This window comes from Centruroides vittatus, unplaced genomic scaffold (genome assembly GCF_030686945.1).
Source record: "Centruroides vittatus isolate TY-2023 unplaced genomic scaffold, ASM3068694v2 scaffold_907, whole genome shotgun sequence".
In the NCBI taxonomy this organism is placed as follows: Eukaryota; Metazoa; Arthropoda; class Arachnida; order Scorpiones; family Buthidae; genus Centruroides; species Centruroides vittatus.
Genome location: NW_027122720.1, coordinates 437,879 through 452,831, shown reverse-complemented (window position 1 = coordinate 452,831; position 14,953 = coordinate 437,879). Strand labels below are relative to the sequence as shown.

Sequence of the window (14,953 nt, the reverse complement as noted above, 5' to 3'; positions counted from 1 at the left end):
TAAGATACAGTTTGACTTAAAAATGCTGCGTAATAAAGTGAATATTTTAATTATGTATAGAAAATTATGATTTATCTTGTATATTGCATATATAATTTGCACTGTTATATTTCATTTAAAGCAAAAACAAAGCTTTTACTATGCAACTGAGGTTTAAATTAAAACTAATTGTTTTTGTTTTAAATTTAATGATCCTGTTTTTAACTTCTCTATCTCATTTATGTACTTGCTTTCATATTTATTTCCTTGTTGAACAATAATGAATATACAGTAATTGGTTTTGTTAAAAATACAAAGATGTCAAATTTATCTTTATCTTTTTAATTAAAATATAAATGTCTAGTATCTACATACAATCGAAAGGCCGAGTGCAGTAGTGTTCAAATCCTCCTCAATGTTCGGATTGAGTTTACAACAAATTTCGTGGCTCCCGAACTATTAAGTAGGGTGACACTTGTAGTATTATATTGTATGCATATTAATAAGACGGAGTTCCCACTTAAAACTTTACTCTTCACTTCATGTAATTAATAACATTGTTTATGAAAGTATTGTTATATACTTATGTAATTTGTTTTAATTCTATTTATATACGATCTTACTAATTGTGCAAACTGTTTCAAGTAGACAAGTGAAACTAAAACAAATATAGAATATAATTATAAATATAATATTAATTAAATTAAATTAATGTTTTAACAGATGAAAATAGCCCCTCTTATCGAATTTCACCAAGAGGAAGACTCGGGGGAAGAAGTAGAACTCCGTCCGGAAATGACGATTCCCGATACGGAATGGGTTCTATGCCCCAATTATGTTTCCAAGAATATGCCGAGGTTAGTATAATTATAAATGCTTTTATTTTAGGATATGAATGCGTTAGTTAGACTTAAATGATTGGGAAACTTTTCTAATACCCACTTTCGTTATATACAACACGAAATATAAATGAATTGAACCACTTATGTACCTGTATACTGAAGGTCGCATAAAATTTTCTCGGGTAAGTGTTGCAAATGGAAAAATTTTAAGACACTTTGGTCTAGAACCAAACTTAAAACAATTTGTTGTTTATAAACAACACAAAAACTGGATAATATTGAGAAGAGTACAAAATAACCAAAAATCCAGCATAAAAGAATAATTTACCGATAAAAAAAAACAAATATTATTGATAGCATTAAGCTATCGTCATCAGGTTAAAGAAGAAATGTTTATGGTAATTTTTACATTTGTGGAAAAATAGTTTGTGCCATGAGGCATCAAATTTTAATCTTTTATGCCTGTCGAACGAAATGGAACCCAAAGAATCGATTTTAACTGCCATTGGTTTATTTTGGAAGATGCTTATTATTAATTTACTCCACATTATTTTAAACTTTAATGTTTTATTTCTTACTATCAATTATTGTTTTTTACTAAAGTATTTAATATACAGATGAAATTAATGTAAATAATATATAAAAATATAGTCTGTTTTCTGTAACTTTGTGCGTGAAATGAGGAAGTAAAGTAGCCGTATCATCACTGTATGCTACAAAATGCATCTTTCCGCATTATGTATCTCACTGTAGAGGCAATATTATGATAAAAATATTAACATATGTTAATTATTATGAATTTAGTCCCGGAGACGATTGTTAAGAAACAGGACTGTTTTTTGAAAACTGTTTCTTGCAGAAGCATGCATGAAGTTATTGCAAACAGAATATAATTACAAAGAATTATTTTAAATATAAAAAATGTGTACAGCATTGTGCAGGCTATAAAACTCTAAGATTGGACTACTGAAGTGATGAAACCCACCAGTGGCCAAGCTGTTCTATTCCCCGAACACTGGGAGTTTGGTCGTGGGTTTGTGCCTCGCCAGGACAGGCTGGCCACGTGGAGTTTTTTGGGTTTTCTCCACATCTGTAATGCCCAAATAGCTGCCGGTCACCTTTAAAAAGAACTCCCGGAAGGCATCCCGCAGGCAGATCATCTAAGTTTTGCATTGCCATGACTTAATAAACAAACAAACAAACTGATGTGTGAAGCTGATCAGGGGAGAGCCCCTAATATATATATATATATATATATATGTATTTGATATATTAAATATTTATTCTAAACTGTAGAATGGAAAAAATAAGTATTATGTGAATTTATTTCTTAGAGTATGTCTGGATCTGATAGAGCAAGTTCATTACTTTTGGAAGAAGAAAGTGATCCAAGTTTTATTTATCCTAGTTGTAGTCAAATTAGCTTATCATCATTTGGAGTAAGTATTATCATAAATAAATTGATATTTAATTTTGTTTTTGAATGTAATTCCTACTGTAACATAACAAAAACTGTAATTTAATTTTTTTATATTGTACAGTCTCGAAGTGAGAGTATGTCTAGCGTTTATAGTGCTGCCGGAGGCGGTCGGTACGGTACGGTTACCGTCACCGGCGAAGTTCTTTTTGGATTACTATACAACAAGAAGAATGGAACATTAGAAATATACATCAAAGAATGCCGTAATCTCGCTCCCGTCGACATAAAACGAAATCGCTCTGATCCGTAAGTGATAGCACGAAAAATCTGTATTAAAAAAACTAATCGGCTTGCTACTTTTTAAAATTACTCATTATTTAGGAGTCGATAACAATTTTAAAAAATAATTTGTATCCAAATACGTGAAGTTGAGTAACGAATATAAATGATTAAAAAAAATTAATTATAAAACATAGAACAAAATTAATATCAAATTCTGTATGTGTTCTACAGATAGATAACAGAGAAATGCTGTTTTGTGTGTATTAAATTTTTATTATATGTTTGTATTAAACTGCATAAATATTAAAATTGTCCTTGAAAAAGTCAAGAGTAACAGGACTAGAAGTTATCCTGTTTAACTTTATATAACTGAAATAATAAATTAAAATGTTTCAAAGAATAATAAAATACGCTAGCCAGATTTACTTGTGCAGTTCGTTAATAGCTACGATAATTGAGTTTCTAGAATCCAATTAAAAAATATAAACAAGAAAAGGATGTAAGTAAATTTCAAACAAAATCTACGTAGAAAATATATTTCATTGAATGTGCAGAATAACAACTAAGTTTAAATTCATTGCATGCCGAAAGTAGTATTAAATACAAGGTTTTTTTTGTTTTACTTATCAAGGTTTTTGCATTTTTTTAATTGTTAACTGTATTTAATTAATTAATTAATTTTTCATTGATTTTATTAATTAAATGTACATTAATTTGATCAAAATCTACGTAGAGTGACCCATTTTTTGCACGCGCATTTGTACGTACGTATAAATAATCTTTGTGCGTAGTTTTTATAGTAAAAGTGCCAATAATATGTAAGGTATTTTAACAGTTTTTTTTAAATCTAGGAATTTAAGAAATTTCTTTTTCAATTTCTAACTCTTGTTACTATATTCAGACTGGTCTTACTGCATTTTTATAAAGTTATATTATTAATTTTTATTCAAATAACTTTTTATCTTTTAAGTATCTATTAAAATTTTATTTATTAGTATTTAATACGGTGAAACTTACATTCAAAAACAGTGTTATTTCTATAACTAGTATTTAGAAATATGATATTTTATCTGGAAAAATACTAAAATTCTAGATTTAGTAAATTATTAAATGACTTATTATCTGACGCAGTCTGCATTATTTTAGAGGTAGAATATATTAACCTGTCATCCATTTCTTTTTTTTTTTTTTTAAATTACACTATGAAAATATTAATTTCCAGCAGACCAGATGGCTGAGGCATTTAAGGCATCAGCTTAGCATTCTAGAGGTGATCTGGAATTGAATCTGGATAATCAAACCTCGGGAATTTCTTTGGAGGTGGTCTGTCTCGGATACAGGGGTCCCCATCTGCCGCCACTTGACCGAGTCCACGACGGACCTAAAAAATACTCTCTCGTTATCCACAGAACACAAAGTTGAAAAATATATATATATAATTTCTGTATTAAAGTTTATATTATATTGGATCAACTTAAATAATAAATATGGAAACATTTAATGCAAAACTTTAGTATAAATCAAACATTTTAATGTTAAGATTCTGGTTTAACAAACAATAGAAAGCTTGGATTTTCCGAACTTAAGAAAACGGGTTAAAACGCAAACTCAGAAGTATTAAAGTTTTGAGTTATTTTGCAAGTATAAGACTAGTTATTCCTGTTTCTACTACTGTAATCCTACTGATTTTTTAATATGATGGATATTGTTATTCTATTGTAACTAACTCTTCTGATATTTTCTACTATATCATAACAAATTTTTCAATTTATTTTCTGTTTGCGCGACATTCTTTTGCTTCTGTACGAGAAAGGATGCTAAAGAGAATGTATGATAAATTTAGATAACTTCTTCCTAATATTTTCAATGGGTATATTATATTTAACCAAAATTTTAAAATATTCAACAGCCTGTTTTAGTTACACAAAAAACAACAAGATGGTAAAATGGGTATTATTAAACAACTTTTCAAGGTACAAACAACTTTAATTTTCACTCAAATTTTTCCAGTTAAGTCTATTTAACCTTTGTCGGGATTGAATGAAATGGGAACGAACAGTACATTAAATTTTAAAATTTGTTTACGATGTGTTTGTTAATACGAAGCTAAAAACTAGCGACGTTTGCCGGATGTAATCGGTCACTTTGATAACCACTGAAAAGGGTTTTTTTGGACAAATAAGCCAAAACGTTAAATCACAAGTTGGTTTAGTTCTTAAGCAGAGTTTTGACTCTGAAAGCTTTTTAATTAAAAATCTTATCGAATTTTAAATGACTTCTTAATGGACTTAAGCAGTGGCATAGCAAGAGGGGTGCGAGGGGGTGTATCGTGCGCTAGGCGCCACTTGCAGAGAAGTGCCCAAATGGTCTCCAAGACGAACTATATGTGTTTCTGGAGGGGGGAGGAGGACGCAATAAAGTGTCAGGTGCCAGTTACGTTTGCTACACCACTGGACTTAAGCAAATGATTTTCAAATTTATATTGTTTAAAACTAATTATTTTAAAAATTCAAGCAAGAGAAAGAAAATTTGTAATGATAACAACTGGTTTTGCATATTTGGCATTGTGAAACCATTATTTTTCTGAATAAATTATTTTAATTTAAAGATTATTATGCGTATATATTTCTATTGAATTTATTTATTATGTTAAAATTGATCAAAATTTTAAAAAAATACTTTTATTTATTATTTTAGATACGTTAAAGTTTATCTTTTACCCGATCGGACCAAGAGCGGAAAAAGGAAAACTAAAGTCAAGAAACACACCATTAATCCTACTTTTGATGAAGTACTGAGAGTAAGTTAACTTTCTAAAATTTATTTTATTGAATGGACTTCACAAAAACTTGTAATTTATTTTATTTCAGTAATTTCAAATAGAAATTTAATTATTAATAACAACATTAATACTTACTCTCATCAAGGGTCAACAAGAAAAAGCAATTGACTTTTCTAAACATTACTTGACCCATTAAAAACAGTTTGAATTAGATTTTATTAAGTATATTTTGTACTTAATTTTCTATATATAAAATAAACAAAAATTATAAAAATCCAGACAAACAATATTAACATAATTTTAAATATCAAACGAACAGCCAAATTCTTTATTGGTCTATAAGGCTGAATAATTACAAAGCAATTTGACAGGAGGTAGGCTGTCGAGCTGCCATCACTATTTAAATGTAATAATTATAAATTAATTAATTTAATTTTACTGTTTTGGAGTGAAAGATCGGCCATTACTCTAACAATATTGCCATGGTGGTTAAATACTTCAGTTCTTTTAGACCTTTATTGTGGCTCCTGTATAGTTATACAATTCATTTTTATGAACCTAAATATTAATGTAAGTTTTTGTAAAGTAGAAAGAAAGCGGGATAAATTATAGCATAATTTTATTTTGTAATGTCTTATCTATTTCTATCAAGAGCCTGGTTAATTTTCTAATGGTGCATTACATAAACAAGGGTTCAGTTAGTGCCAAACTTGGACTTTACACTGGCAAGAAGTAACAAAAATTGTTAATGAATCAAAAAACTCAAAATAATTACTATACAAAATGATGAAAAAATCTATTTATTCTTCTAAGCCCAACTATGTACAATAATGAAATAAAGTAGCAAAAGCAACAACACACAACACCAGGGCAGCCTTTAACCAGGCAAAGCACATTCTCACTTTACCCCAGACAGAACACCTAAGATGGTTGGAAGCTGTTTACATATATAAATCTAGCCTTATCACCACATGCACCAATTATAAAAAGGAATTGGTTTTGTCGGTAGCCTGTCAGCCGCCGATTGACACCGATGTTTAAATGTCAAGATCTGCTAGCCAGACGAACGTGCATGCACGACTTGACAAATATTTCTTGATTGTCGGATTCGAATAATTCATCAAATATTTGTAGTCCAAATGTTTTATGTTCCGTCAGAATTCCTTTTAACACCCGAAGAAGAACTTAGGGGAGTTCAAAAATGTTAGTGGTGAGCTTTCTCTTTTGTCTTTTTCGTCGCACATGGTTTTTTTCAGTCGTCGGTTCATAAGGTACAAAGTAGCAAAGATTCAAAAAGATATTTTATCAAATCTGTTTTCTTGGTAACAACACACACACATTGTCAATGGAACTTGAAAGACTTGCTTTAACCTCACTCAACCTTTATCATCACCTTGTTCAATCTCAAGCTTTACCTCCTTTTAGTGCTGTGTTGCCATAATAAGATGAGTTTTAGTATTAGAATTTTGCTCGGGTGAAATGTAGTAGTTTATCTTTAATGAAACAAAATGCTAACTTTTTATTGGCTATTAATATGCCTCAAACCCAAACTTATCATAATGGCACAAATGACTTAAATAAATCAGGGGGGACATAGAGGTAGGGGTCTGACTTTGATGTTATTGCTTTATATATATATATATAAAGTATATAGGTAATATATAAAATTCCAATAGGGGATGCAGCAGCTGTTGTGTATTTCTGGTATGTGGTATATGATTCCTATTGTAATAACCAAACAGTACATTAAATGAACACTATAAAAGTATTATATATTTTATTTTTGCATTATTAAATATCAGTTTTCTATAATTCTATTTAAATATTTTTAGTTTCCTGTAACTATAAATGAATTGGAACAACGTACGCTATGGCTTTCAGTTTGGCATAGCGATATGTTTGGACGCAATGATTTCTTAGGAGAAATTTTATTAGCGCTTGGACAAAAATTACTTGAAAATTCTGGTCTTAAATGGTATCCTCTACAAGAAAGGGTAAATATTTATTTAATTTTTTTGTTTATTCTTAATTTATTTTGATATAATTCTTTATATAATTAGTTCATCTTTTCTTATATTTATCAGTTTTTCTTGTAGTTTCTACTAAATCAAAATGCAAATTTATTCAAATACGTTAACTTAATTTTGTTTTTTAAATGGAGTAAAAATTTGTAAGATGATTAGGAAGATCCCCACAGTAATTATTACTAGAATTGCCAGCTACTGTACTCCATGTAGAATTCCATTCTAAGCCCAGTCATTTTGATCTATTTTCATAAAAATTCCATATAACTTCGATAAGTAATAACATTTTCAAGAAAAACTTTATGTTAACTTTAATTGAAATACAATTTGTGAAACTGAAACTCTATTACATTTTTTGAACTTAATATACTGTATTCTAATGTGTTTTAACATACGCTTCATGAAAAATTACGAAAATTACACATTAAATAAATTGTCTTTTAGCATTAATGTCTTTTTATAAACATAAAAAATATACCCGCAATTACTTTCAGTCGTGTAATATCAACTTCGTTGGGATAGAATTTCTGTTTGGTATTCTATTATACAAAAAATTCTTGCCTGACAAAGATGATAATACATCATCAGAAGTACTTGCATGTATATTTTGTGTTTATAAAAAAGCTGTTAAAACCAAATGACATTTTGTTTAATGTGGTATTTTTGTAAAGTGTTTTATATTGATGAAGTACGCGTATCCCCTTTTTTGTTTATATTGAGTACATATATCAAAATGTTATTTTTCATTTAATCATTTGACATGTATATCATTTCTTGGAATTTTTAAATTTAAGATATTTTATTTGTGTGTCGACACTAAAAATATATAAAGTGACAGGCTTAAATATGCTTTTACTTAAATTTTCTTGCTCTTTGATTTAAGACTTCAGCTCCATATTTTATATTGTTATAAAATAATAGTATTTTACATCACTTTTTTCACTTATGAGTAGAAATTTTCCAACCAAACTTCTTGAAAGTTACCGGTGATACTTCATTACATTTTACCTTGTCCGAAATAAAGACAAATTATTCAAAATATACAAAGAATTTTTAACAATGGCAGCTTAAAACCGAATTCCCAAACTTTCGAAACATTCAAGACTTTCTTAAATATCACTTCTTACTTATAATTCAGAATTTTTTTGAACTTTTCTCAAAATTGATTTATTTCCTATCTTTACATCTGAAAAAACATTAGCTAGATCTTATTGCACAAAGGAGACTGTAAATTTCTCTTTTATCTTAGACATTGTAATTGCTGTTGCTGTTCAATTTGACCAGCAACAGCAACAACAAACTGATAAACTACAGGTACTCCTCACTTTATGACCAAGTTCTGTTCCGACGACTACGTCATTAAGCAAGGAACTTGTGCTGGGAATATAGGATTGTTGTAAAATTATACAAATTATGCAACAAACTTCAAATTTATTCATAAAAAGACTATTATAGTATGCTTAGTGCGCATGTCACCAATCGCCATCGACTGACACTCAAGCTGAGAAAGGGAATTCCCCAAATTGCAGGTCGAAACTCGATTGCTTAACGACCACTCGCACTTACAACCAGATAGGTCATAAAGTGAGGAGTACCTGTAGTCAGTCAATCTGACTACTTTATTGGGTAAAACACCATCTAACATTTCACAATAGCAAAGAAGTAGGTAAAAATATATATAATTTTGATTTTATAATAAGGACAAACTCCAGTTATTGCGGCTGCTCGGCTAAATTAATCGACGCGCCTTTAACGGTGGGCGAATTTTAAATAATGCTGTTTACGATGGGCCGTCTTCTTAACTGTCTGCATTAACAGGGTCGTACACTTCCCTGTTTTTAAAATTTCACCCACTGTCGTTAAAGGTGTATTGATTAATTTTAGCAAATTTTATTTTATTACATGAAAAATCAAAAACGATATGATATTTGTAAAACAAATGTTATATACTATAGCAAATTAAAAAACAAAACTGGTCAAAATGACCAATCTGGGGGTTCTGGTGTTAATTAATTAGTAAATATGGGAAATTTCTTATATATTAAAATTATTTATTGATTTGAATATGGTGAGATTTACCCTTCAAAAGTACTAAAGAAAAACTGAAGATTCCTTGAAGAAGATCATTTATTATATTTAAGAGATTATTATTTTAATGAGAAGTATGAGAAAACTGATATACAGTCGACTCCGCATAAGTCGACACCCGGATAACTCGACACCGTAGGTTAATTAGTCAGTTTTTGTGGTCCCAGCCGACTTACATAGGCATTAATGTTATTAATGCTAAAAAACTCGGTTTACTCGACATCGTTTAACTCGTCACCACCGGATAAATCAACATACTTTTTCTGTTTCACACTTTTTAGACATCTGATAAGTCGACTCCCTCCCTGGAAAATGAGTTCACACCACGCAGCTTATTGTACGGCGTGAACTCATTTTTTTCAGGAGGGGAGTCGACTTATTAGACGTCTAAAAAGTGTGAAACAGAAAAAGTATGTTGATTTATCCAGTGGTGACGAGTTAAACGATGTCGAGTAAACCGAGTTTTTTAACATTAATGCCTATGTAAGTCGGCCGGGACCACAAAAAACTGACTACGTAACCAACGAGTGTCGACTTATGCGGAGTCGACTGTATTTAACGGTACTTATATACAGTCTAATGCAATAAAATCCACGAATTTGTAGTATTTTATGTTAATTTTTATAAATAATCGATACATTTCTTACTCTCAAACACATTTAACAAATTAAAGTTTCATTTCTGTAATTAATTTTAAAGTCAATAATTTTTTTCTAGTTTCCTGATTATATCGTGATGACTAATCTTAAAACGTTATGCATAAACATTGATGATAATTAAAATATCTTTTAGAATAAATAATAATAATAATTTAAGTTCAAATCATTTAATAATGTTACCGAAATTTCACTCAAATTTCACATAAAATTAGGAATTATCATCAGATATTTTTTCATTTAAATTATAAATTTTTTACTAACAGTAATCTCATAAGAATTTTAATATTTAACAGCCATTGTTTATAAAAATTAACAATTAAATATCAATTAAATGATTAAAATTTACAACTTAATGATCGATGCTTATTGATAGAAGCATAAAAGAATTTACGCTGCCGAAGATCACTTTGAACTATTTAAATTCAATTCAATAAAATGAATGTTAAGATGAATGTATTTTAATGACTAAAGAATTTTTTTGAATGGAGTGACTTCTATATTTGGCTTGTTCCGACTCAGACTGGCTTCTGAATAATCGGATATTCATTTGAAAATGAATCAGTTCTCAAGAATTTCTTAGTCGTATTAAAATTCTTTTTTCGGAATTCGTTTATGTGGAAAATTTCTCTAATTTTTAGTTCCTTTGATAAGAAAAAAAGTGTCAAAAAATCATTTTTTTCATCATTCATTATTATAGATTATTTACAAAATATATACATTGTTTATTTTAACCATAATTATATAATCTTTACATAAGAATTTTAATTAGTAAAGCTAATATAAAGAATATTTGTTTAATTTGGAAAATTATATCCTTAATTCTTGTGAATTATAATTTCATACTTATTACATTGATGAATTGTTAACTTGAGAGTTAAGCAAAGATCGACAGACAGTTTGATCCAATTATTTTTATGAAACTATATTATTGAATTTTCTGTTGCTTAAAACGTCGAATAAAATAAAAACGGACAATCGAATGCTTTTATTTAAATCATAAATGTAGTTTACAACATTATTTCTTTACAATTTTAAAAGTATCATTTTACGTCACCATGCTGTAGAGTTTGGCAATTTGTTTCTTAATTCGTAACACTTAGAATGCAGTAACAAATTTCGTCGAGTAATATTTTAGTTGACAAAATGGAATACGTTTATTTGAAAGTGAGCACATCTATTGGCCGTTAAATTGGTCTTAGAATGTTGAAGATCGTTTAGTTGCCGACCCGATAATGAGTCGGCAACTAAACAGTTTTCGGCACGTGAATTTTTATGTTCGGAGTAAAAATTGGAAAATTACTGGTAAAGTTTTGAAAATTCATCGTTTTATGAGTAATAAAGTTGGTAAATTTGCAACCTCAAATGTTAAAATATGGGCTGGCACCATAGAAATTTTCACAGACGGTTTAATTGGATATGTTGGCTTTGTTCCTCACCAACTGATTTAACTGAAGGTCATGAAAAAGAGGACTTTGTGATTTTATATAGCATTTTATTCATTAAAAATATTTAACATTATTTAATATATTTTTATCTTAATCTTTTATGTAATTAATTTTATTAATGAAAATAATATTTATTTTATAAATAGTTGGATACTTTAGAGTCACCCTTCACTTTCAAAGGAGATTTGTTTCTTGCTTTAAAATATGTTCCTGCAGATCTAAATATCAAAAAGTACAAATATCCTGGACTTTTTGCTAAAGGTTCACTTCACGTACTTATGAAAGAAGCAAGAAATCTGATGGCAACACGTTCAAATGGTACATCTGATCCTTTCTGTAAAAGGTAAATATGATATATTGTTTTGATACACCATGAAGTGTTAACACTTATTCTATTGTTGACATACATAACACCAAAACACCACCATGTACAGTAAACCAGTTAAAAACTCCTAAAACTATACAATGCAGTGGCGTGCCGTGACATTTGATGATAGGAAAGCTGTATTTCTGTGAGAAGCCGACTTCCAGGGGAACTCGGTTAATTGCGCATCAGTGATGATCTTGGTTCCATTCGTATTGTTTGTTCGATAAGCCAGTAAAAACCGTAGACTTCACTAAATGTATTTTTAATATCACAATTACATTCTGAATCGCTAGCCACGATATAAAGGCTAAAATTATAAATAAAAGTTTATTCATACAATTGAAGAATATTTGTACCAGGTACGAGTATGAACTGTACATCCATCACACATTTCATTTCACCAAGTAAGTTTTTATTATTTTAAAGTAAATTATAATTAAATATAGCTTTGTGAAGAAACGTACATAAAAATAACATAAAATCTTTACTTTTTAAATCTTAAAACAATCCACTTAGTCAAATAGCTCCCTACGAGTGACTAATGGATGGAATCAGAGACGGTCCCAGTAGGTGCATGCACGCGGGCTGCCAAATCCCGAGGGTGCCAATACCGGTCAATGTCGAACGCCTCTTTTGTTGCATCACTCGTATACCTCAAAGGGTGCGACAAGGTTGTTGTACATTTTAAACGTTTCTTGCCATAGCTATAAAAATCTAAATATGTTAAACTTAATAGATTGTTCATTATTTGTTATCTAACTAATTCGTTTTAGGACCAGGGTCCATGGAAATTTCCAAAATTTACAACTTTTCGGTCATTCTCATTGAACTGGAAATATTTCTGTCTTTATTACATTTAATATTACGAATAAATCAGTCCCCAGTGTACACTAATAAAAGCTTAACCAAACCAATCTCTGTTTAAGTAAAATTCCGGCTCTTTCGGCAGGGTTTTATCTATGTCCCCGATTCCCCAATCTCTTAATTATTTAACTACTTCTTAAGTAGAAATAAGTTGAAACCGGGTACTTTGTACTCGAATATCTGTAGTCTTGGGAAAACAGTGGAAAGAAATTTTTATAACAACCGATACATAAATCGCAAATTTAAGGAAAATAAATTCTAGAGCTTTTTTTTGTACTTTATGCATCTTTCATTAAATTTGGTTGTAAATGATGCTGCCAAAGTAATAGTTAATTTTTTAACACTGTACAAGATTTGTACACATTTTTTCTGCATCCCCTTACAGATGGGACATACGAAGTCGTAATATCACTGGTTTAACATTGAAATCCGTAAATAATATAAGATGGGAGAGTAGAATAAAACTATCAAATATTTTAATGGATTTTTTTAACTCCTATCAACTATACAAACTATCATAAAAACATCATACCAGTAAATTCTTATCTACTCGTGATTCACATAATTGGGCGAGGGCAGCCAAATATCTGGCAGGCAGGTGGCTAACATTCTAAGACTGGTCCTGGATAGAATTGGAAGTGTTATATGTGTGTAGCTTCCACCAGCTAAACCGGCTGAGGTTGGTGCTCTTTAAAGTGCATGCACGAATGAGTATAATCTGGCTATTTGGAAGCTGACAATACGGTGCTTCCATTCCACCACTAATATTCGAATATACCAGTGGCGTGCCGTCATTGGAAGCGATGGAAGCGCCGATTCCACCTTCCAATGACCTTCCCTTGTATTTTATAAAATATAAATTTTCATATTTTAACGTACTTTGCATTAATTAAAATTAATATTTTATTATAACTGCATTATGTATCTTTTACAAATTTCTATACTACATGTGAAAAAAACGATAAGATTGCTATTGTATATTCGAATAATTCGGTAGCAGAAGGAGTGTCGAAACCAGGTCAGTTTCCAATCAGCCAGATTATATAGGCATTGTCACATGCGGTTTACAGAGCACCAACCTCACCCGGTTTAGCTGGTAGAAGCGACACACGCGTAAAGAGTCCTACTTTATATCCCGGAGCGGTTGTGGGCTGTTAGCCGCCTGCTAGATATTCGGCCACCCTCACCCGATTATGTGAATCATGAGCAGACTAGATCAACGGCGGGCAACCCCCGGCCCACGGGCCAGCTACGGCTGGCGAAAAGTTTCTATCCGGCCCGCGAGATCTTTAATAGATTATTAAATTGGAAAAATAACTAATTAATAGTTATTTTTCCAATTCTTTGTAATTTTCGAAAACGATAAGAGAAATAAATGTAGTAATTAACTTTTTATTTATTTATTTCATATTTGCAGACTAAAAAAATTACGAGTCACAAGAAAGCGTCAATTAACTACTATGGCCCGCGGAAAAAAAAACGTAAAATTTATTCTGGCCCACGTTATAAAAAAGGTTGCTTACTGTAGACTAGATTTATAACTTAACCCAACCGATAGAAGTTTACTGGCATGTTTTTATGATAGTTCTGTATAGTTGACAGGAGTTTTAAAAAAATCTATTAAAATATTTGATACATTTATTCCGCGTTTATTCTGCTCTCCCATCTTATATTACTTACAGATTTCAATGTTAAACCGGTGATATTATGATTTAGTATCTCCCATCTGTAAGGGGATGCAGAAAAAACGTGTACAATTCTAGTACAGTGATAAAAAATTAACTGTTACTTTGGTTGCATCATTTACAACCAAATTTAATGAATGAGACGTACAATGGTACAAAAAAAGCTTTAGAATTTATTTTCCTTAAATTTACGATTTATGTATCCGTTGTTATAAAAATTTCTTTCCACTTCTTTCCCAAGACTACAGATATTCGAGTACAAAGTAACCGGTTTTGACTTATTTCTACTTAAGAAGTAGTTAAATAATTAAGCGATTAAGGAATTAGAAACATAAATAAAACCCTGATGAAAGAGCCGAAATTTTACTTAAACAGAAGCTTAACCGAACCAATCTCTTGCCGAGTACAGTGGGGTCTGATCTCTTCGTAATATTAGATGTAATAAAAACAGAAATTTCTCCAGTTCAATGAGAGTGACCGAAAAGTTGTAAATTTTGGAAATTTCTGTGAACACTC

At 30.2% G+C, this 14,953-nt stretch overlaps 1 protein-coding gene across 5 annotated transcripts in view; it reads left to right on the top strand.

The window, feature by feature from the left end:
• LOC136990354 (uncharacterized) overlaps positions 1-14,953 on the top strand; it is a 63,318-nt gene that overhangs the window by 38,243 nt on the left and 10,122 nt on the right. For all 5 annotated transcript variants that reach the window (XM_067288744.1, XM_067288746.1, XM_067288747.1 and 2 more), the window contains 6 exons: positions 703-836; positions 2,156-2,260; positions 2,363-2,547; positions 5,221-5,323; positions 7,138-7,299; positions 11,668-11,864. In XM_067288744.1, the coding sequence (XP_067144845.1) occupies positions 703-836; positions 2,156-2,260; positions 2,363-2,547; positions 5,221-5,323; positions 7,138-7,299; positions 11,668-11,864 (886 nt within the window). The remainder of the gene's footprint in view (positions 1-702; positions 837-2,155; positions 2,261-2,362; positions 2,548-5,220; positions 5,324-7,137; positions 7,300-11,667; positions 11,865-14,953) is intronic.